This window comes from Chamaea fasciata, unplaced genomic scaffold (genome assembly GCF_029207755.1).
Source record: "Chamaea fasciata isolate MVZ Bird 193981 ecotype frontalis unplaced genomic scaffold, bChaFas1.0.hap1 SCAF_6, whole genome shotgun sequence".
NCBI classification, from domain to species: Eukaryota; Metazoa; Chordata; class Aves; order Passeriformes; family Sylviidae; genus Chamaea; species Chamaea fasciata.
In genome coordinates this window covers 57007325-57030289 of record NW_027094091.1, presented here as the reverse complement: position 1 = coordinate 57030289, position 22965 = coordinate 57007325, and the positions used below count along the sequence as shown (strand labels likewise).

General features: G+C 51.5%; 1 protein-coding gene and 3 long non-coding RNA genes across 4 annotated transcripts; all 4 read right to left on the bottom strand.

Annotated features, from left to right (window-relative positions):
- Positions 1–830: 830 nt before the first annotated feature.
- Positions 831–2147, bottom strand: LOC136290686 (uncharacterized). Its single transcript, XR_010721311.1, has 3 exons — positions 1968–2147; positions 1698–1770; positions 831–1051 (listed from the first exon to the last, which is right to left on the bottom strand). It is a non-coding gene; the product is annotated as an uncharacterized lncRNA (long non-coding RNA).
- A 227-nt stretch (positions 2148–2374) lies between these two features.
- LOC136290685 (uncharacterized) lies at positions 2375–4796 on the bottom strand. Its single transcript, XM_066185017.1, has 3 exons — positions 4032–4796; positions 3685–3785; positions 2375–2660 (listed from the first exon to the last, which is right to left on the bottom strand). The coding sequence occupies exons 1-2, from the start codon at positions 4752–4754 to the stop codon at positions 3744–3746; spliced, it is 765 nt and encodes a 254-aa protein (XP_066041114.1). The 5' UTR covers positions 4755–4796; the 3' UTR covers positions 2375–2660; positions 3685–3743.
- Positions 4797–14672: 9876 nt separating this feature from the next.
- LOC136290684 (uncharacterized) lies at positions 14673–16182 on the bottom strand. The gene is made up of 3 exons (XR_010721310.1): positions 15868–16182; positions 15598–15670; positions 14673–14951 (listed from the first exon to the last, which is right to left on the bottom strand). It is a non-coding gene; the product is annotated as an uncharacterized lncRNA (long non-coding RNA).
- A 92-nt stretch (positions 16183–16274) lies between these two features.
- Positions 16275–18095, bottom strand: LOC136290683 (uncharacterized). The gene is made up of 3 exons (XR_010721309.1): positions 17933–18095; positions 17585–17685; positions 16275–16560 (listed from the first exon to the last, which is right to left on the bottom strand). It is a non-coding gene; the product is annotated as an uncharacterized lncRNA (long non-coding RNA).
- Positions 18096–22965: the final 4870 nt, after the last annotated feature.

Sequence of the window (22965 nt, the reverse complement as noted above, 5' to 3'; positions counted from 1 at the left end):
CGGTTCGAGAAGAACAGCTCCAAATGCTTTGAGGGTGCAGGAGGGTGTTTTGATTTCAAAGGATGACTACACAAGACGTAAAACTCTCTAGAAATTTTGAAAGCGGTACTCCTATATTTACACAGTCCTTTATCTTTTTGAATTAATTACTTGGAAAAAGGCAAGTAATGGGTTGGGAAGAGTTTGAAAAGATTTTCTGCAAGTTAGATGGAGTCACAAGGTGAGATGCTCATCCCTGCACTCCAAACGCATTTATCAACTCCCAATGGAAGCCACTGGAGAGTGGAGTTCAAACTAGCCACACTGGAGAGCAGCGTTGGCTGCCAGAATCACTGTCAGGGCTTGTTAACCCCGAGGGTTTCTGCAGCCCGGGCTTTGGAAAGGCTCGGGGTGACACATACAGGCAGACACCCCACATGCTTGCACCTCAGAGATAAGAGTTCTCGTTTTTCCCCTTCAGGAGGAACATCCACGTGAGCCTTGCCTTTGTTCGTGGCAGTATCCAAAAGATTGTTGGGAAATGTGGCTGTGTGAGTCGGCACAGGCGGGCAACTGGAGCAACCACAAACCCGTGGCAAAGAGTAACTTTATTTCACTGCCTGGCTAAGCTGTTCCTGTATCATAAAGTGATGTGGAAAAGGGAGGTAATTCTTTCTTGTAATCACAAGTGTTTTGGGATACCATCCTTCTCCCCACAGTTTCATTTTAATGGCAGGTACCACCACCGCCACCCCCCATCTTTTCTTTTGCAAGGTAGAAAAGCATCACGCTCAAAAACCACAACGTTTTCCAAAGGTAACCAAAAGAACTTACAACTGTATTTACAACAAACAAACAAACAAACAAACAAAATGCAGGATCTCTGCATTGAACAAGAAAGTAAAAACAAACAACCAAACAAACAAAAGAACAGAGAACTTGGAACTATTTACATCCGGAACACCCAGTTAAGGCACTGGGGTTCCAGTCTGGGACACAGGAAATTCTGTCTCAGAATTTCCGGTCAGGCCGGCTCCTGGTCATCTTCCTTGGCGTTCCTCAGCAGAAAACTCTGGAACAGAAGGAGGGAGAGAGAAAACATTTGGTTGGATTCATCCAACAGGCACACCTGGCAGAGGACAATCAATGACTGGAGTGACTTTACTCCAAGAGGACCTGCAAAGCCTTTTCAGCTTCAGCAGCTGCCTCTTTAGGGGGAGGATTTTTACAGCCTTCCAGCCCTTCTGCCAGGCACATGGTGCTTATTTGCTTTTGCAAGGTTGCCAGCAGATCATGGCAGTGCATCCCTTTGCCCAGTGGGGCCCACAAAACTTTGTGTTTGTGGGAAATGACACTGCCAAGGTCCCGTGGGATGGCAGGTTACAGCTTTTGAGTATTCCCCACTGGTGGCACCACAGGACGACACAGCATTTGTCATGACTAAAATGTACAATAAAAAAAGCAGCAGCAACTCTAGGAATTTCTGCTGGCCAGTACTGGTCAAAGGCCAACTGGGGAGTCAAAATTCAAGTGCTGCTCAGCTGCAGCCAAGCTACTTAGCAGGTGCCGCCCTGACAGGGCAGCTCTCTCCCATCTCTCCCTCTCTCTTTGCTCCCTAAAGAAGTGCTCATGAGGAAGCAGAAACTGGGATGGGTGCAGGGCCAGCCCTCTTTGGTGTCTTCAGAAACTACAGGCAGGGCTGTAAAACGAGCACTTACTCTTCCAGCTTCGGGTCTTCTTGTCTTGTCTTCATTTCGCAGAGGAGTCACTGGAACGGATCCTTCTCATCCCCTGCAGATGCCCGGAAAACCACAGAGAGAAAGCTGGTCAGAGAGAGACGCCTACAGAATTCCAAAGCCCGGCTTTCCTAAATGCCCAGAAAAACACGTTCGTTTCTCCCAGGCATAGTCTATGCTCCAGGCTCTCCCCCTGTCGCCTTCTTCCCCAGCAAGCCCTCCAATAATGGAAATGGAACCTTGGCTTCTCACCTGGCAGCTCACAGTGTTTTGTACCTAGAAACCCTTCCCAAGCACAGAGGAATTCAGCAGCAGGTTTCCTTGCTCCGTGAGGGCTGGGAGTGCAGTGAGGGCTAGAAGCAGGAAAATGATCAAGAAAAAGAAAGCAATTAGAAGTCAGCTAATACAGTGTGCACAGTCTGGCCTAACTCACAGCCCTTCCTGCGCCTCAACATCCTAGACCCCACAGCCTGAGCCAACAGTAAACAACCAAATCTATATGAACAGCCAATGAAATCCAATTTTATAAGCCAGAAATGCAAAGCTGCAAGGGCCAACAATTTTGTCAGCGTCCTGTAAAACCTTAGGCCCAGGTTGCAGCCCCCCCCCCCCCCCCCCCAGGTTTCCTGTTTCTTATTTTTAAACAAACTACTCTTTATTTTTACAAACACAATCCCTTCTACACCCGTCTGCTATTTACAGTTGCCTACAAACAGAAATGGTCACTTATCTGAGAGGATGTTTCTGAAGACAATCACACAGCTCCCCTGGGTTCTGAGGATCCTGGGTCCTGGCAGGGTGATCCATGGCAGGCAGCTCCGGGTCGTCACTCTCGGCTCTGGCTCTCCTTTGGCTCTCAAGGTCAGCTGGGTGCACCTTGTGCAGCAGTCACGGCCGGCAGCTCCACATTTTTCCTCCCAGCTTGGAATGAAGCTTCTCATGGCTCTGGACAAGAGAAGCAAATTCAGGACTTTGATGTGCACCTAATGTAGGCTTTTCTTAAACACTTGGCTATGTCCTGCAACAAATCTTGCCAGTGTCTCAACAAGACAACACTTCCAAAGCTGAGAGGCTTCAGTGAGAGAGACTTTTAACGGGCCGAGACTGTCCCATTCCGTAACAGAGTGGCCTAGCACATTTCTGAGCATCTGAGATCAGGATGAGTGGGGAACTCTGGCAGCAAATAGCAGCACCAAACAGCGCTCAACCACTGTTGTTTCGCCGCTGCTCATTTCCACCCGTTTTAGTCAGCTTCTCCAAGGTTCCGAGAACACACCGAGCAGAGAATCCCAGCTCATGGAGTGCAGCACCAGCAGAGCAGGAAATGAAGTTAAACCCAGTGAGAAGGCTCAGGTGGGAGGCTGCACTTCTCACCTGACTCTGCTGTGCATGGCACAGTCCTCTCCCCTCCTTCAGCCCCCACTTTTCCTGTGCTTCGGTCCCTACTCACTGCACACGTGCTCTGCACCTGCTCTGCCTTGGCACAGCTGATGCTGCACAGAGGACGATTTGACACAGAGCACAGCACCATCCCCGACCTGATCCAGAGCCCTCTCTGCCCCAAAACACCTCCTACCCTTCCCACTGTGAAAGCCAGCACAGGACTAAGACAGCTGCTCATTTTCCCTGAGGGAAAGGGAGGGAGGAACTCCACAATCAAAGCTCTTCCATTCCTACTGCAATTGGAACATCCCTCCTCCCCCAGGCAAACATCAGCCCCAACACCTCTGTGCTCTCAGAGGATGTCAGCAGGGAAAGGCTGCCACCCTCACCCAGCTACACCTACAGAGCTGCTTTTGAACTGCTTGCTTCCAGCATGTCAAGGCCAGTCTGCAGCAGTGAAGGTGCAGGAGGCACACCATGTTGGAAGCAAACTCTCCAGTGTCAGGACAGGAGATACAGTTCTTTGTCTTGCCCTTCTGAAGACAGATTTACTCATCTTTCTGACATCTCAGCACTGCATACTCACTTCAGTTTACTGGAGCCTTTGTTTCCTGAAAGCTGCAATTATTTTCTTGGCATTTTTTTTCATTCCTTTTTCTTCCTGGGAGTATCCCCCTTGTCTTCCCTCTAACAGGAAGAAAGAAAACAGGGAAAAAAAAATCACTCAGGTCTTGAAAATTCACCTAGAATGCAGACCGGTACAGCTCAGATTGAGAGATTCTGGTTGAAAAGAGAAAATATCACACACTGAAATTACTTTACGAGGAGAAGGATCGTGGCTCTAGTGCCAACGTATGAAGGGGAAACTTCACATGGGTTTTTCTAACACCCCCTTGATCATTGGCCAAACCCATCTCCCCCTGCCCCTCTCACCTTCTTCTTTCCAGGGGACTCCTCAGGACTCCTCACGGCTTTCCTCTTCAAGTCTGCCTTCCTTGCAGGCAAGAACCACTTCTTCTCCCCTGGAGGCAAGGGCACCTTCTCCTTGTGCAGATCTCCAGGCCTGTGGCCACTGGGGATGAGAGTGTCCCGTTGCTGAGCATGTCCCAGGAGCTTGGGGTCCACAAAGCCTTTGGCGTTGGCCTGGTGGGAGCCCTTGTCCTTTCTCGTCCCAGAGGGCTCGTGAGGTGCCAGCTTCAGGCCTTTACTCTCTGTGGCTTTTGGCTTCCCTGCTTTGACTTTCAGCTGGTCCTTGCAAAACTGGGCTGTGACCTGCAAAGGACCAGGCTCGCTCTCCACCTTCCTCACTCTCTTGGGTTCGTTGTGCTCCAGGGGCTCCCCGGGCCTTTTGATTCCCACAGTGTTCCTGGGCACGGCCTCTTTGGGGAGCACAAGAGGCTTCAGCCAGCTGTGTTTGGTGGGAAGATGAGCTTCCCATGGATCCTTGGCCACTTGGCCATAGCTCTTCCGGGAGTGACTGGCCATTTGGCCACAGTTCTTGTCAGGCTCCTTGTGCTTTCTCTTCTCAGACACCTCATGCACTCCCAGCTTCAGGTCTGCTTTGAAAGCAGATATTGGTTTCTCTGCTTCCTGGACTTTCTGCTTGTCCTTGCAAAACTGGTCTGTGACCATCAAAGAACCAGGCTCACTCTCCATCGGGACACTTTTGTATCTCTTGTGCACCAGAGTCTCAGTGAGCCTTTTAATATCCGCAGCTGTTTTGAGCAAGGCCTCCTTGGTGTGCACAGCTGGCTTCAGAGAGCTGTGTGTAGTCGTAACTTGAGATTCATGAGGAGCCTTGCCCGCCTGGCCAGAGACCTTCCAAAATTCCTTGGCCACCTGCACAGAGCTCTTTGGCAATGGATTCGTCACCTGGCCAGAGCTCTTCTCACAGTGCTTGGCTGCTTGCGCAGAGCCCTTCTGAGAACCCTTGTCTTTTTGGCCAAAGTTCTTGTGAAGATCCTTGGTCACTTGTCCAGAGCCCTTCTTAGGATCCTTGGCAACTTGGCAAAAGAATTTCTGAGATTTCTTGGCCACTTGGCCACAGCTCTCGTGAGGACGCTCCCTTGCCTTGGAGGGCCTCTGGCAGGAATTGCTGTTGGAGCCCTGCTTCTGCTTCTCACCCTCCTCATGTCCATTCCCACAGACGATTCCCCTGGGACCCTCTCTTGGCACTGCTCCTCGCTTTGTCTGGGTCACCAGGTTGTCAAGGCGCCGCTTTTTAGAAGTTGATGGCTCAGGCTGCCAAGCAAAAGAGAAAAGAAGGATTCAAGACTGATGTCTTTGTGGGCTTTTTTGTCCTAGCACAGCTCCCCAGAGCCCAGGGACTCTTGCCCAGAGGTTGTAAAGTCGGGCCTTTGGCCTGGGAAGAGCTGACTCTAAACAAACAGGCCACGTGCACTAACTTGCTCCTCCAGCACCATGGACGGGGATGTGCTGAATAAAACTCCATAAACCAGACAGTGGCAAAGAGCTAAGCCTTCAATGGCATGTCAGGGCCATGAGCATTTTGGAATAGATATTTCTAAAGCATTCTCAGAGCTGCCAAAGAGCTGAGATGAACTTGTCTGTCAGAACAGAAAATTCTCTCGTCATTTATCGGAAGCCCTGGCAAAAATGGGCTGCCTTACCTTTTTGACCAGTGGCGGTTTGGATGTCTCTGCTCTTGGAGGGGAGTGAAGAGGTGACAGGAGAGGTGGCAGGGAGCTGCTCATTTCCTGCAAAGAGAGGGAGAGAAGCAGCTCTCTAAATGTGTTTTGTCCCCAACCATCTCCTTAGTGTATGCAAAACATGAGCAAACATGGAGATCTTCCACTTAGGAGCACTTACCCTCAATATTTTTTTAATTGATGGCACATCAGTGGGCTTCTGTGCCTGAAACAAGAATGAGGGAAACAGAAGGAGTTTGTTGGGGATTTTTACTGATCGGCAGGTACTCTGCAAGCCTTTGCTGACCAACAGCTCTATAAATGCCATGCAAATGTATTAAAAGTAAAACGGGAGTAAGTACTAAAAAAGCCCATCTGAACAGGAGTTAATCATGGAGACCAGGCCTGGAGAGAGCTGAAGCCACCACTGTCAACTCCTTCTCCTCTGAGATGTCTGTCTTCCCATTGGAAACTGGCAGTCAGGGAAAACTGTTACCAATTCTAAACTACTGCTACTACTCCTACTACATCTACTCCTTATTACTCTGATTTTCATCATCATCATCATCATCATCATTGTCCTTATTATCAGTATTTTTGTATAAATGTGTTCCTGCAGTCTGCTCAGTTGATAGAAACGCACTTTCCCTAAGTTGCTCTTGAAGCAGCTGAGCCTTGCCTGTAAAGGCACAGGCTGCCTCTGCATGTAAGAATTCCGCACAAAGCCTCATTAGTTAGAAAAAAATTAGTTAGAATTAAGAGTTTCCAATTCTTCTAAGCCAGTTCCCGAGAGACAGGAATATTTGTCATTCACGCAAATAAAATCAGACTCCTCGTTGTACTGAAGTGAAAAAACCCAGGACACCTGGGTATAATGCAACGCCACACATTGTGCAGTGTGTGCTTGGTTTCTAACTAGCAACGCTCTTTATGGTCAGGGAACTCGGGCTGGCCCCCAAGCAGGCTCCTTCTGCCAAGACTGAACTTGTGCTCAGCAGAAAGATCTCTTGTCAGTGTTCAGAAGCCCTGGCAAAAATGGGCTGGGTTACCTTTGCCTGCAATGGCAGTTTGGAAGTCTTTCTTCTAGGAGGTGACCAAAGAGGTGACAGGAGAGGTGGCAGTGGGCTGCTCATTTCCTGCAAAGAGAGGAGCAGAAGCAGCTCTCAGGAGTTTTGCTGATGGACACAGAGGGAGTTTCACCCTTCCCAGAGTCTGACAGAAATCCTCAGGGATTTCTAGAGCCTTCCCCGTGGAGATCTGCTATGGAAAAGCACCCACCTTCAATATTCCTTTAACAGAGTGCACATTAGCGTGCAGGATGCGCTGAAACAAGAAAGAGGGAAGCAGTGTGAGTTTCTTTGGCCATTTCACTCACCGACAGCAAACAAGCATGCACTCAGCCGGCATTTGCTTACCAACATCTCTAAAAGTGTCATGCAAGCCCATTAATAATGAAATGCTAATCAAAAGGCCCATCTGAAGGGGAGTTAATAAGGGAGGCCAGGTAGAAAACCAGCTGAAATCCCCACAGCCACTTCCTCCTCCTCTGCTGATAAAAATGTCTGTGTTCCCTTTGGACCTGGCAGTCAGGAAACACTGTTTCCATTCTTAAACTACTACTACTACTGCTCCTGCTACTACTACTACTACTACTACTACTGCTACTTATCATTATTGTTATTTTTATAATCTTAGTATGTTTGTGCAGTCTTCTCCCTTTATGGAATTGTGCTTTGAAGCAGCTGAGCTTTGTCTTCAATGCACCTGGGATGCAAGTGCCTTTGAGCTCTGGGGAGGCTGAGCCACGAGCCAGGCAGGGCGCGTGTGCTGCTCCCTTGGCCTCGAGGCACTGCCAGCAACAGAGGGGCCCAACCGTTGCACTCACCCTGACAGCCTCAGCATGGATTTTGGACTGTGGAGCTTTGCCTTCCGACCTCTCATTTGAGGGACCTCCAACTCTGCCCACATCATTTTGCCCAGGTTTGAGCGTGAGGTCTCGTGCTTCTGCTGAGGATCCTCTCCTTATGTCCTCACATACGTTTGTCTGTCTGGATGCCGGCCTGTGACTGCTGCTCTCTGACTGGGATGTGGGCTTTTCTGGAATCCATGCGGGATTCAGAGGGGACTCGTGGCTCAGGAGCACCTTGGAGTCCACATCGCCCAGCAAGTTCTTAATGCGCCTTGACAGCCAATCTTCTTTCTGGGTCTGCAGCAGAAGAACAGAGAGGGGGAAATGGCAGAAACAGCCCAAGCAAGAGATCCAGCCCAGCAAGAGACACTGCTCAGGATCTTCCTGGAATCTCCATGCAGCCCCACAAGGGAAGCTTGGCACGCTCAGCGGAGCAGATGGGAAGCTGCTGTGTTTGCAGGGGTCGGGCTCAAGTCTGCCACAGCCCATGCGGAGACACAGCTCTCCTGGCCCACCCCAAGCCTCCCTCGTCCTCTCCTTCCAGCCTGCACCCCACTCCCATCACCTTGTAGGGTCTGGCAAAGAGGGGAGTCTTCTCCGAGAGCGGATATTTCTCTTCTGGAGCCACCTGCCTCCTCCGCCTCTCTTGCTCCAGAATGCGGAGCAAGGCTCTGTTGTTGTTGCAGCTGTCAGACAGACACGGAGAAAGGAGAGTTAACTCCTGAAGCCCTGTTGATACTCCCTGCACACACTGGGGCTTTCACACAAGGCCACGTGTCCAGGAGCAAAGCAGTGGTGAAATCCACAGGATGCTGACACTGGACACATCAGTTCTGTCCAGCGTGTGCTGTGCCCCAGGGCAATGACACACAGGGGACAGCAGCTAGCCTTCTCAGGGATTGCTAGTCCTGACTAAAAGAGAATCCTCTGTCTTGAGGCTTTTGCCACTTTCAAACACTGAACCGTGTCATGTGGCTGCATTGAAAGCAGCCCCATAAATGGAATGAAAAATGAGACCTCGGACATTCAGAGAACACCAGGGCAAATCCCCCTGTTCCTCCTCAGACACACAGGCATGTACTCAATGCCACCAGCTCCCCACTAAAACCCCAATAAAGCTGTCATGGAATACCAGATCTCTTGAAACTGTCCCTGCTCTGTGGAAGACTACTGCAAAAGGAGGGAAACTCTGGCTCTGATATTTGTGGACACTGGGGAAGGAAAAGCGTGCGGGCACATTGCATGGATCTCCACATTCATCCCAGCACCCGGGAAGCTGAGACTGCATCCAATTAATTCCTACCTATTGCCGCTGCTCTGGTCGTGTGTCGGTTCCATGACGAAGCCTCAGACTGAGTCAGCTTCTCTGGAAGAGAACAAACAGATATTCACCATCTGCACGAGGTCATGCCCAAAGCAGGGGTCAAGATCTGCAGGGCCTTGCTACACTCAGAGCCCGGAGTGCCCGACTGGGAGTCACGGCAGTGTTCCTAAACAGAAACCACCCAAACATGGGGATTACACGGAGCTGAGAATGGGAGAAGCAAGAGATCCATTTTCCCCTTTTGCCAGCACTGCTGCTGCAGTTCAGGTCAGCCCTTAACTCCACATCTGGCCAGGAGCATGACAAACCAGGCCACTGCTACACGCTCCAGGAGATCCGGTTCAATTTTAAGGACAAAAGTGCCCTAGGAGCCCTGCCTTTAGACAACCAAATGGGCCTCACATCAATGGCAGCATTTGCGGAAAGAGGAAGGAAAGATAAGGAGGGCCAAAAAAGGCCCTAAAAAGACGACTCCAGTTGAAAAGGTAACAAGATTCTCTCGGCAGAGGAAAACAACCTCAAACAGGTGGAAACAGGACTGGAAACCTTTACGTTTCAATTGCTGACGTTCATCCGCAGCATGTCACACTCTGGAGGGAGCAGAATGATTTCTCCCTGGGGAGCAGAACGATTTCTCCCTGGGGAGCAGAATGATTTCTCCCTGGGGAGGAGGCTACAGGAGCATTGGCTGAAGTCTTGTGAAGCACCCCACTTAGGACAACTGGCATGAGACAGGAGCACGGACACCTGGGGGAAGAGCTGAGGCAGCTGAGCTCTAGGCCATGGCTTTTAACACCAGGGAAGGCACCAGCAGGGAACCATTCTGCAAGCCACAGAGAGACAGGGGCCACTGGGGATGGGAATCCTGTCAGACCCCACCTCCCCCTGCAGCTGGGAGGCCCAAGAACAGACACTCACACTAGGCTCAGAGGACACACCTGGAAGCAAACAAACACTGCGGCTTTGTTCCCTCCTCACAATCATGAAAACCAGAATGTTGGCGGGGAAATTAAGTGCCTTAGAAGAACAAGGTGCCCACTTGGATTTAAACACAAACAAAGCTGGGAGAAGGAAGAAGTGCACACAGGGAGAAGTCGTTCCAACAACCTTCCAGCTTCTCTGGAATGGACTTGGCACTGGCATAACTTGGACACAGAGAGGTGCACGCACACGTGCGAGGAAAGAGCGTGGCAGGGAAGCCTGCTCTGTCACCAGCTTCTCCTTAACACGGCCACAAAGCACACAAGTGGCCAGCAGGAAAATCTGCACTTCAAGAAACAGCCCAAAAGTTTTGCAAATGCCCTTGACCGGGCCAGGTTTTTGCCCACACTGACGCCCCGCGGCTTGGAGGCGGCACAGGCGGCGTTAACCTGACACAATTCCCACAAGGCACAAATGCTCTTGCAACCAAGCCATGCCTGTGAACACAGCAGTGCTCAGAACTTCGGAACCAAGCTGTGCTTTCCTCACTGCGGAGAGCAAAGCAGATACCCAAGGGTTGTAAACTACTCAAAGCCCGGCTCAGGCCCACAAAATGGCATCGCTGCCTTTTCTAGGATGAGAGTGCACCGCCCTCATCAATATTCACGAGCAGCCCTTAGATGCCCTCCCAGCACTTCCCACACTCCGTGGTCTTGCCCAGATCCACAAGCACACGCCCTTCCCCAGTCGTTTGTACAGCCCTGGCAGCCAGAGCTGCCAGGCAGTAACCACAGGAGGAGAGGGGAGGATTGAGGGGACAACAGAAAGGGGTTCAAAACCAGACTGGAACAACAAAAGCACGCGTCAAAAGAACTGCAGACCCCAACAGAGCTTCTCCCCCCCCTTCTTAATAACTCCTCCTCGTTTGCATGAGCCAATGGCTCCACCTTATTCAGAAGACAAGGGACCCTGATGGCAATTCCAACAGGCTTTTGACACTGCTGGATGTGGCCAGGCTCGTCTCTGCAGCCCTTAGCAGGACATATCTCATTGCTCTACATTCTGCCTTCTGCATCCAGCCGCAGGCAGAGAGCTGCTCTAATGGAGCAAGGAAGCTTGGAAGCTGATTGCAAACCTAAACCTTGTGTCCCCATCTCAAGAGCTTTTCCTTGAAATGTTGCTATCTCTAGGCTCCCCGGGATATTTTCGTGGGCAAAGCTTGCTGGTTTGCATACATTCCGTTGTTCGAAGGGACAGCGCGACATACAGTCAGAGAAAACACCGGCTTTGGAGAACCACAGCACCATAAAACCACAGAAGCGTGGAACGTTGGAGGTTGGGAGGGGCCTTAGATTTCACCAGGTTCTGCCCCTCTGCCATGGGCAGGGACACTTTCCACTAGCCCAGGCTAATCTAAGGCCTGTCCAACGTGGCCTTGAATGGTTCCAATATTCTGCTGGCCACTTTACTTCTAGACATACGACGGACCACTAGATACAGACAAGGCCATTGTAATTAGAAGGGCCTCGATTGCTAAGACTGGAGAAAGAACACCTCCATAGCTTTGGCTTTACTTTGGCACCTGGGGGTTTCCACAGGGGCTTTGCCACCTCCCTCGGGAGGGAGTCCCTGCCTGTGACGGGTCAACTGGAAGAGCGGCCCCGGGCAGCTGCTCCCACTCCCAACGGGGCAATCCCGGCCCCAGCTGGAGCAGCTGCTGCAGGCGCTGCCCAGGAAAAGGCCGGGCTTCCTTCCCCCTGGCACACAGCTGCTGCCTCTGCCCCCAAGCCTCTCCTGCTCAGTGCTGGCTCCTTCTGGCAGCACACGGGGCAGAGGCAAGGGCCCTTGGTGCTTCCCACGTCCCCCTCCCTTGCCAGGGATTGCCTGGCTCTCCTGCTCCTCAGCGGCATTCAGGCTTCAAGCTGAATGAGCAGCCAGCCCTCCTGCAACCTCGCCCTCTCCGGCTGACATGAATCGGTGCCACTGCCGGCTGGGCGATGCCACTGCTAACTCTTTGCATGAGAGAGGCCTTGAAGGCGATCTCCCTGGGCAGCGACTGTTTCCCCGCAAAGCGCTGGCAGAGGCAGGAGCAGGAGCCCGGCTTTGAAGCTGTCGCTGGGGGGGGCCAGCGCTGGAAGGCGGCGGGGACAGCCGCGGCTGGCCCGTGTGCCCAAGCCCGGCGGCCAAGCGCAGAATTACCTGGCCCGAGGCGGCCTTGCGGGCGAGGAATGCCTCGGCAGAGGCAGGAAAGGCGCCGCGAACAGGCTGTGTGGCCGAGCGCTGCTCCCGAGCCGAGCTGCTGCGCTGCGCTGCGCTCCGTGCTGCTGCGGCCCGCGGGGCTGCCCAAGGACGGTTGTGCCGTCGGCGGGGCCCGGGGGCCAACGGAGCGTCCCGAGCGCGGCCGGGCCGGTGTGCGGCTGCCGCGGGGCTCCGAGGGCGCGGGACCCTGCTGGAGCGCGCCCTGTGCCCGCAGCCCCTGCTGCCCTGCGGGAAGCCAGCCCTGCCCCGGGGCAGCACGCGGGCTGTCCCCGAGGGCCCTGCCCAGCAGCTGAGAAGGAGCCGCTCAGGGAGCCCTCAGGACTGACAGGGAGAAAGGCTTTACTCGGACACCAGCCTATTGCCCGGCCTCCTTCCCACCTAACCCCATCGCTCGGGATGGAGTGCTGCACTCGCTGGGAATAAAAGCACAGCTTTCATTTCGCTTCCCCTGGCTTTTGGTTTGATGACAAAGTTTTCTGCTTCATCCTCTGGAAAGTTTTGTTTGAAAGGACGTCAACTCCTGAGTGTCATTTGCCCGAGCTGAATGCTGGAGTTCCTGGGAGGATGAAGGGGCATTTCCTCCTGGCCTCTTTGCAGTACGTAAAGAAAAGGTGTCCTTGGTGTGCACAGGAGGCTTCTGGCTGTTCCCTTTGGAGGCGGACGAGTGTCCTGAGGAGCTCTGGCCACCCGGCTCTTGTGAGGAGGCTCCCTCGGCTCGCTGTGCTGCTGCGAGGAATTGCTGCTGCTGTCCTGCTCCTGCTTCTTGGCCTCCCCACATCCATCCGCGGGGGCAACTTCCCCGAGACTCTCTCTCGGCACCGTGGTCTCTCTTCGGGAGGCCATCTGGGCCACACTTGTTGGGTTTTTTGCCTTGACTATTCTATCCCAGAAGCATTACTGCCAGAAATGACGGGCTTGGTCATAACCAGTGCCGGGTACATCTCTGTCTTACTTTTAAATGAGCTATTTCATTTCTACTCAAGAAAAGGAAAGCGAAAAATGCTGAAAACCAGTCACGTAAAGCCCTGTTTTAATATGCTGGAAAGCAGTACGTAAAGCTGCCAGCGCCGTCTGGCTCTGGGCAAGGCCTGTGGCCCTCACGGAGCCGGGAGCGCTGCCGGGAAAGGGGGCGGGGGCGGGTGCCGTGGGTCGGGAACCCTGCCGGCCTGGGGCTGAGGCCACCTGGGCGACACCGAATCCTGCCTGGCACACGGCGTGTCTCTCTGCAGCCCCGTGTGCCTTGGCAGCCATCGGCAAGTGTACGGGACACAGAACGTGCCCGCTGTCTGCCTTTCCCGTAAACCCGGGGCACTTCCAGTCTCCTTGGGATGTGCCCTGTGGCACAGTGCAGGGAGGCTACAGGGCTGTGGGGAGGGAAGAAACCAGAATGCCTTTCTTGGGAGAATGCCCTGTTCTTTCCAGCACAGCTTGAGGCCATTTCCTCTTGTCCTGTCCCTTCTGCCTGAAGGGAGTGTAGACAGAGAAAATGCGGCTGAATTCACCTTCCTGCAAAACTCGTTGCTTGGCACTACCTGAGCGTACTAACTCAAGGTGGTATTACTACTGTCTCTGACTGCAATTCTGGATTGAAATTCCACAGGAAATTCTAGATGGACTGTGGAAGACAGATGATTACCAAATAAATTAAAATCAGCTATGCCTGAAATGCCCCCAGTTACTTCTGAACAAGACTGAGGTGTTTGTGTATATCCACGAGCTCAATTGCACGGTTCGAGAAGAACAGCTCCAAATGCTTTGAGGGTGCAGGAGGGTGTTTTGATTTCAAAGGATGACTACACAAGACGTAAAACTCTCTAGAAATTTTGAAAGCGGTACTTCTATATTTACACAGTCCTTTATCTTTTTGAATTAATTACTTGGAAAAAGGCAAGTAATGGGTTGGGAAGAGTTTGAAAAGATTTTCTGCAAGTTAGATGGAGTCACAAGGTGAGATGCTCATCCCTGCACTCCAAACGCATTTATCAACTCCCAATGGAAGCCACTGGAGAGTGGAGTTCAAACTAGCCACACTGGAGAGCAGCGTTGGCTGCCAGAATCACTGTCGGGGCTTGTTAACCCCGAGGGTTTCTGCAGCCCGGGCTTTGGAAAGGCTCGGGGTGACACATACAGGCAGACACCCCACATGCTTGCACCTCAGAGATAAGAGTTCTCGTTTTTCCCCTTCAGGAGGAACATCCACGTGAGCCTTGCCTTTGTTCGTGGCAGTATCCAAAAGATTGTTGGGAAATGTGGCTGTGTGAGTCGGCACAGGCGGGCAACTGGAGCAACCACAAACCCGTGGCAAAGAGTAACTTTATTTCACTGCCTGGCTAAGCTGTTCCTGTATCATAAAGTGATGTGGAAAAGGGAGGTAATTCTTTCTTGTAATCACAAGTGTTTTGGGATACCATCCTTCTCCCCACAGTTTCATTTTAATGGCAGGTACCACCACCGCCACCCCCCATCTTTTCTTTTGCAAGGTAGAAAAGCATCACCCTCAAAAACCACAACGTTTTCCAAAGGTAACCAAAAGAACTTACAACTGTATTTACAACAAACAAACAAACAAACAAACAAAATGCAGGATCTCTGCATTGAACAAGAAAGTAAAAACAAACAACCAAACAAACAAAAGAACAGAGAACTTGGAACTATTTACATCCGGATCACCCAGTTAAGGCACTGGGGTTCCAGTCTGGGACACAGGAAATTCTGTGTCATTAGGGGTGGAAAGTCAGGCCGGTCATCTTCAGTTCCTGGTCATCTTCCTTGGCGTTCCTCAGCAGAAAACTCTGGAACAGAAGGAGGGAGAGAGAAAACATTTGGTTGGATTCATCCAACAGGCACACCTGGCAGAGGACAGTCAATGACTGGAGTGACTTTACTCCAAGAGGACCTGCAAAGCCTTTTCAGCTTCAGCAGCTGCCTCTTTAGGGGGAGGATTTTTACAGCCTTCCAGCCCTTCTGCCAGGCACATGGTGCTTATTTGCTTTTGCAAGTTTGCCAGCAGATCATGGCAGTGCATCTCTTTGCCCAGTGGGGCCCACAAAACTTTGTGTTTGTGGGAAATGACACTGCCAAGGTCCCGTGGGATGGCAGGTTACAGCTTTTGAGTATTCCCCACTGGTGGCACCACAGGACGACACAGCATTTGTCATGACTAAAATGTACAACAAAAAAAGCAGCAGCAACTCTAGGAATTTCTGCTGGCCAGTACTGGTCAAAGGCCCACTGGGGAGTCAAAATTCAAGTGCTGCTCAGCTGCAGCCAAGCTACTTAGCAGGTGCCGCCCTGACAGGGCAGCTCTCTCCCATCTCTCCCTCTCTCTTTGCTCCCTAAAGAAGTGCTCATGAGGAAGCAGAAACTGGGATGGGTGCAGGGCCAGCCCTCTTTGGTGTCTTCAGAAACTACAGGCAGGGCTGTAAAACGAGCACTTACTCTTCCAGCTTCGGGTCTTCTTGTCTTGTCTTCATTTCGCAGAGGAGTCACTGGAACGGATCCTTCTCATCCCCTGCAGATGCCCGGAAAACCACAGAGAGAAAGCTGGTCAGAGAGAGATGCCTACAGAATTCCAAAGCCCGGCTTTCCTAAATGCCCAGAAAAACATGTTCGTTTCTCCCAGGCATAGTCTATGCTCCAGGCTCTCCCCCTGTCGCCTTCTTCCCCAGCAAGCCCTCCAATAATGGAAATGGAACCTTGGCTTCTCACCTGGCAGCTCACAGTGTTTTGTACCCAGAAACCCTTCCCAAGCACAGAGAAATTCAGCAGCAGGTTTCCTTGCTCCGTGAGGGCTGGGAGTGCAGTGAGGGCTAGAAGCAGGAAAATGATCAAGAAAAAGAAAGCAATTAGAAGTCAGCTAATACAGTGTGCACAGTCTGGCCTAACTCACAGCCCTTCCTGCCCCTCAACATCCTAGACCCCACAGCCTGAGCCAACAGTAAACAACCAAATCTATATGAACAGCCAATGAAATCCAATTTTATAACCCAGAAATGCAAAGCTGCAAGGGCCAAGAATTTTGTCAGTGTCCTGTAAAACCTTAGGCCCAGGTTGCAGCTCCCCCCCCCCCCCCCCCAGGTTTCTTGTTTCTTATTTTTAAACAAACTACTCTTTATTTTTACAAACACAATCCCTTCTACACCCGTCTGCTATTTACAGTTGCCTACAAACAGAAATGGTCACTTATCTGAGAGGATGTTTCTGAAGACAATCACACAGCTCCCCTGGGTTCTGAGGATCCTGGGTCCTGGCAGGGTGATCCATGGCAGGCAGCTCCGGGTCGTCACTCTCGGCTCTGGCTCTCCTTTGGCTCTCAAGGTCAGCTGGGTGCACCTTGTGCAGCAGTCACGGCCGGCAGCTCCACATTTTTCCTCCCAGCTTGGAATGAAGCTTCTCATGGCTCTGGACAAGAGAAGCAAATTCAGGACTTTGATGCGCACCTAATGTAGGCTTTTCTTAAACACTTGGCTACGTCCTGCAACAAATCTTGCCAGTGTCTCAACAAGACAACACTTCCAGAGCTGAGAGGCTTCAGTGAGAGAGACTTTTAATGGGCCGAGACTGTCCCATTCCGTAACAGAGTGGCCTAGCACATTTCTGAGCATCTGAGATCAGGATGAGCGGGGAACTCTGGCAGCAAATAGCAGCACCAAACAGCGCTCAACCACTGTTGTTTCGCCGCTGCTCATTTCCACCCGTTTTAGTCAGCTTCTCCAAGGTTCCGAGAACACACCGAGCAGAGAATCCCAGCTCATGGAGTGCAGCACCAGCAGAGCAGGAAATGAAGTTAAACCCAGTGAGAAGGCTCAGGTGGGAGGCTGCACTTCTCACCTGACTCTGCTGTGCATGGCACAGTCCTCTCCCCTCCTTCAGCCCCCACTTTTCCTGTGCTTCGGTCCCTACTCACTGCACACGTGCTCTGCACCTGCTCTGCCTTGGCACAGCTGATGCTGCACAGAGGACGATTTGACACAGAGCACAGCACCATCCCCGACCTGATCCAGAGCCCTCTCTGCCCCAAAACACCTCCTACCCTTCCCACTGTGAAAGCCAGCACAGGACTAAGACAGCTGCTCATTTTCCCTGAGGGAAAGGGAGGGAGGAACTCCACAATCAAAGCTCTTCCATTCCTACTGCAATTGGAACATCCCTCCTCCCCCAGGCAAACATCAGCCCCAACACCTCTGTGCTCTCAGAGGATGTCAGCAGGGAAAGGCTGCCACCCTCACCCAGCTACACCTACAGAGCTGCTTTTGAACTGCTTGCTTCCAGCATGTCAAGGCCAGTCTGCAGCAGTGAAGGTGCAGGAGGCACACCATGTTGGAAGCAAACTCTCCAGTGTCAGGACAGGAGATACAGTTCTTTGTCTTGCCCTTCTGAAGACAGATTTACTCATCTTTCTGACATCTCAGCACTGCATACTCACTTCAGTTTACTGGAGCCTTTGTTTCCTGAAAGCTGCAATTATTTTCTTGGCTTTTTTTTTCATTCCTTTTTCTTCCTGGGAGTATCCCCCTTGTCTTCCCTCTAACAGGAAGAAAGAAAACAGGGAAAAAAAAAATCACTCAGGTCTTGAAAATTCACCTAGAATGCAGACCGGTACAGCTCAGATTGAGAGATTCTGGTTGAAAAGAGAAAATATCACACACTGAAATTACTTTAAGAGGAGAAGGATCGTGGCTCTAGTGCCAGCGTATGAAGGGGAAACTTCACATGGGTTTTTCTAACACCCCCTTGATCATTGGCCAAACCCATCTCCCCCTGCCCCTCTCACCTTCTTCTTTCCAGGGGACTCCTCAGGACTCCTCACGGCTTTCCTCTTCAAGTCTGCCTTCCTTGCAGGCAAGAACCACTTCTTCTCCCCTGGAGGCAAGGGCACCTTCTCCTTGTGCGGATCCCCAGGCCTGTGGCCACTGGGGATGAGAGTGTCCCGTTGCTGAGCATGTCCCAGGAGATTGGGGTCCACAAAGCCTTTGGCGTTGGCCTGGTGGGAGCCCTTGTCCTTTCTCGTCCCAGAGGGCTCGTGAGGTGCCAGCTTCAGGCCTTTACTCTCTGTGGCTTTTGGCTTCCCTGCTTTGACTTTCAGCTGGTCCTTGCAAAACTGGGCTGTGACCTGCAAAGGACCAGGCTCGCTCTCCACCTTCCTCACTCTCTTGGGTTCGTTGTGCTCCAGGGGCTCCCCGGGCCTTTTGATTCCCACAGTGTTCCTGGGCACGGCCTCTTTGGGGAGCACAAGAGGCTTCAGCCAGCTGTGTTTGGTGGGAAGATGAGCTTCCCATGGATCCTTGGCCACTTGGCCATAGCTCTTCCGGGAGTGACTGGCCATTTGGCCACAGTTCTTGTCAGGCTCCTTGTGCTTTCTCTTCTCAGACACCTCATGCACTCCCAGCTTCAGGTCTGCTTTGAAAGCAGATATTGGTTTCTCTGCTTCCTGGACTTTCTGCTTGTCCTTGCAAAACTGGTCTGTGACCATCAAAGAACCAGGCTCACTCTCCATCGGGACACTTTTGTATCTCTTGTGCACCAGAGTCTCAGTGAGCCTTTTAATATCCGCAGCTGTTTTGAGCAAGGCCTCCTTGGTGTGCACAGCTGGCTTCAGAGAGCTGTGTGTAGTCGTAACTTGAGATTCATGAGGAGCCTTGCCCGCCTGGCCAGAGACCTTCCAAAATTCCTTGGCCACCTGCACAGAGCTCTTTGGCAATGGATTCATCACCTGGCCAGAGCTCTTCTCACAGTGCTTGGCTGCTTGCGCAGAGCCCTTCTGAGAACCCTTGTCTTTTTGGCCAAAGTTCTTGTGAAGATCCTTGGTCACTTGTCCAGAGCCCTTCTTAGGATCCTTGGCAACTTGGCAAAAGATTTTCTGAGATTTCTTGGCCACTTGCCCACAGCTCTCGTGAGGACGCTCCCTTGCCTTGGAGGGCCTCTGGCAGGAATTGCTGTTGGAGCCCTGCTTCTGCTTCTCACCCTCCTCACGTCCATTCCCACAGACGATTCCCCTGGGACCCTCTCTTGGCACTGCTCCTCGCTTTGTCTGGGTCACCGGGTTGTCAAGGCGCCGCTTTTTAGAAGTTGATGGCTCAGGCTGCCAAGCAAAAGAGAAAAGAAGGATTCAAGACTGATGTCTTTGTGGGCTTTTTTGTCCTAGCACAGCTCCCCAGAGCCCAGGGACTCTTGCCCAGAGGTTGTAAAGTCGGGCCTTTGGCCTGGGAAGAGCTGACTCTAAACAAACAGGCCACGTGCACTAACTTGCTCCTCCAGCACCATGGACGGGGATGTGCTGAATAAAACTCCATAAACCAGACAGTGGCAAAGAGCTAAGCCTTCAATGGCATGTCAGGGCCATGAGCATTTTGGAATAGATATTTCTAAAGCATTCTCAGAGCTGCCAAAGAGCTGAGATGAACTTGTCTGTCAGAACAGAAAGTTCTCTCGTCATTTATCGGAAGCCCTGGCAAAAATGGGCTGCCTTACCTTTTTGACCAGTGGCGGTTTGGATGTCTCTGCTCTTGGAGGGGAGTGAAGAGGTGACAGGAGAGGTGGCAGGGAGCTGCTCATTTCCTGCAAAGAGGGGGAGAGAAGCAGCTCTCTAAATGTGTTTTGTCCCCAACCATCTCCTTAGTGTATGCAAAACATGAGCAAACACGGAGATCTTCCACTTAGGAGCACTTACCCTCAATATTTTTTTAATTGATGGCACATCAGTGGGCTTCTGTGCCTGAAACAAGAATGAGGGAAACAGAAGGAGTTTGTTAGGGATTTTTACTGATCGGCAGGTACTCTGCAAGCCTTTGCTGACCAACAGCTCTATAAATGCCATGCAAATGTATTAAAAGTAAAACGGGAGTAAGTACTAAAAAAGCCCATCTGAACAGGAGTTAATCATGGAGACCAGGCCTGGAGAGAGCTGAAGCCACCACTGTCAACTCCTTCTCCTCTGAGATGTCTGTCTTCCCATTGGAAACTGGCAGTCAGGGAAAACTGTTACCAATTCTAAACTACTGCTACTACTCCTACTACATCTACTCCTTATTACTCTGATTTTCATCATCATCATCATTGTCCTTATTATCAGTATTTTTGTATAAATGTGTTCCTGCAGTCTGCTCAGTTGATAGAAACGCACTTTCCCTAAGTTGCTGTTGAAGCAGCTGAGCCTTGCCTGTAAAGGCACAGGCTGCCTCTGCATGTAAGAATTCCGCACAAAGCCTCATTAGTTAGAAAAAAATTAGTTAGAATTAAGAGTTTCCAATTCTTCTAAGGCAGTTCCCGAGAGACAGGAATATTTGTCATTCACGCAAATAAAATCAGACTCCTCGTTGTACTGAAGTAAAAAAACCCAGGACACCTGGGTATAATGCAACGCCACACATTGTGCAGTGTGTGCTTGGTTTCTAACTAGCAACGCTCTTTATGGTCAGGGAACTCGGGCTGGCCCCCAAGCAGGCTCCTTCTGCCAAGACTGAACTTGTGCTCAGCAGAAAGATCTCTTGTCAGTGTTCAGAAGCCCTGGCAAAAATGGGCTGGGTTACCTTTGCCTGCAATGGCAGTTTGGAAGTCTTTCTTCTAGGAGGTGACCGAAGAGGTGACAGGAGAGGTGGCAGTGGGCTGCTCATTTCCTGCAAAGAGAGGAGCAGAAGCAGCTCTCAGGAGTTTTGCTGATGGACACAGAGGGAGTTTCACCCTTCCCAGAGTCTGACAGAAATCCTCAGGGATTTCTAGAGCCTTCCCCGTGGAGATCTGCTATGGAAAAGCACCCACCTTCAATATTCCTTTAACAGAGTGCACATTAACGTGCAGGATGCGCTGAAACAAGAAAGAGGGAAGCAGTGTGAGTTTCTTTGGCCATTTCACTCACCGATAGCAAACAAGCATGCACTCAGCCGGCATTTGCTTACCAACATCTCTAAAAGTGTCATGCAAGCCCATTAATAATGAAATGCTAATCAAAAGGCCCATCTGAAGGGGAGTTAATAAGGGAGGCCAGGTAGAAAACCAGCTGAAATCCCCACAGTCACTTCCACCTCCTCTGCTGATAAAAATGTCTGTGTTCCCTTTGGACCTGGCAGTCAGGAAACACTGTTTCCATTCTTAAACTACTACTACTACTACTGCTACTGCTACTACTACTACTACTTCTACTGCTACTTATCATTATTGTTATTTTTATAATCTTAGTATGTTTGTGCAGTCTTCTCCCTTTATGGAATTGTGCTTTGAAGCAGCTGAGCTTTGTCTTCAATGCACCTGGGATGCAAGTGCCTTTGAGCTCTGGGGAGGCTGAGCCACGAGCCAGGCAGGGCGCGTGTGCTGCTCCCTTGGCCTCGAGGCACTGCCAGCAACAGCGGGGCCCAACCGTTGCACTCACCCTGACAGCCTCAGCATGGATTTTGGACTGTGGAGCTTTGCCTTCCGACCTCTCATTTGAGGGACCTCCAACTCTGCCCACATCATTTTGCCCAGGTTTGAGCGTGAGGTCTCGTGCTTCTGCTGAGGATCCTCTCCTTCTGTCCTCACATACGTTTGTCTGTCTGGATGCCGGCCTGTGACTGCTGCTCTCTGACTGGGATGTGGGCTTTTCTGGAATCCATGCGGGATTCAGAGGGGACTCGTGGCTCAGGAGCACCTTGGAGTCCACATCGCCCAGCAAGTTCTTAATGCGCCTTGACAGCCAATCTTCTTTCTGGGTCTGCAGCAGAAGAACAGAGAGGGGGAAATGGCAGAAACAGCCCAAGCAAGAGATCCAGCCCAGCAAGAGACACTGCTCAGGATCTTCCTGGAATCTCCATGCAGCCCCACAAGGGAAGCTTGGCACGCTCAGCGGAGCAGATGGGAAGCTGCTGTGTTTGCAGGGGTCGGGCTCAAGTCTGCCACAGCCCATGCGGAGACACAGCTCTCCTGGCCCACCCCAAGCCTCCCTCGTCCTCTCCTTCCAGCCTGCACCCCACTCCCATCACCTTGTAGGGTCTGGCAAAGAGGGGAGTCTTCTCCGAGAGCGGGTATTTCTCTTCTGGAGCCACCTGCCTCCTCCGCCTCTCTTGCTCCAGAATGCGGAGCAAGGCTCTGTTGTTGTTGCAGCTGTCAGACAGACACGGAGAAAGGAGAGTTAACTCCTGAAGCCCTGTTGATACTCCCTGCACACACTGGGGCTTTCCCACAAGGCCACGTGTCCAGGAGCAAAGCAGTGGTGAAATCCACAGGATGCTGACACTGGACACATCAGTTCTGTCCAGCGTGTGCTGTGCCCCAGGGCAATGACACACAGGGGACAGCAGCCAGCCTTCTCAGGGATTGCTAGTCCTGACTAAAAGAGAATCCTCTGTCTTGAGGCTTTTGCCACTTTCAAACACTGAACTGTGTCATGCGGCTGCATTGAAAGCAGCCCCATAAATGGAATGAAAAATGAGACCTCGGACATTCAGAGAACACCAGGGCAAATCCCCCTGTTCCTCCTCAGACACACAGGCATGTACTCAATGCCACCAGCCCCCCACTAAAACCCCAATAAAGCTGTCTCCAGTCATGGAATACCAGATCTCTTGAAACTGTCCCTGCTCTGTGGAAGACTACTGCAAAAGGAGGGATACTCTGGCTCTGATATTTGTGGACACTGGGGAAGGAAAAGTGTGCGGGCACATTGCATGGATCTCCACATTCATCCCAGCACCCGGGAAGCCGAGACTGCATCCAATTAATTCCTACCTATTGCCGCTGCTCTGGTCGTGTGTCGGTTCCATGACGAAGCCTCAGACTGAGTCAGCTTCTCTGGAAGAGAACAAACAGATATTCACCATCTGCACGAGGTCATGC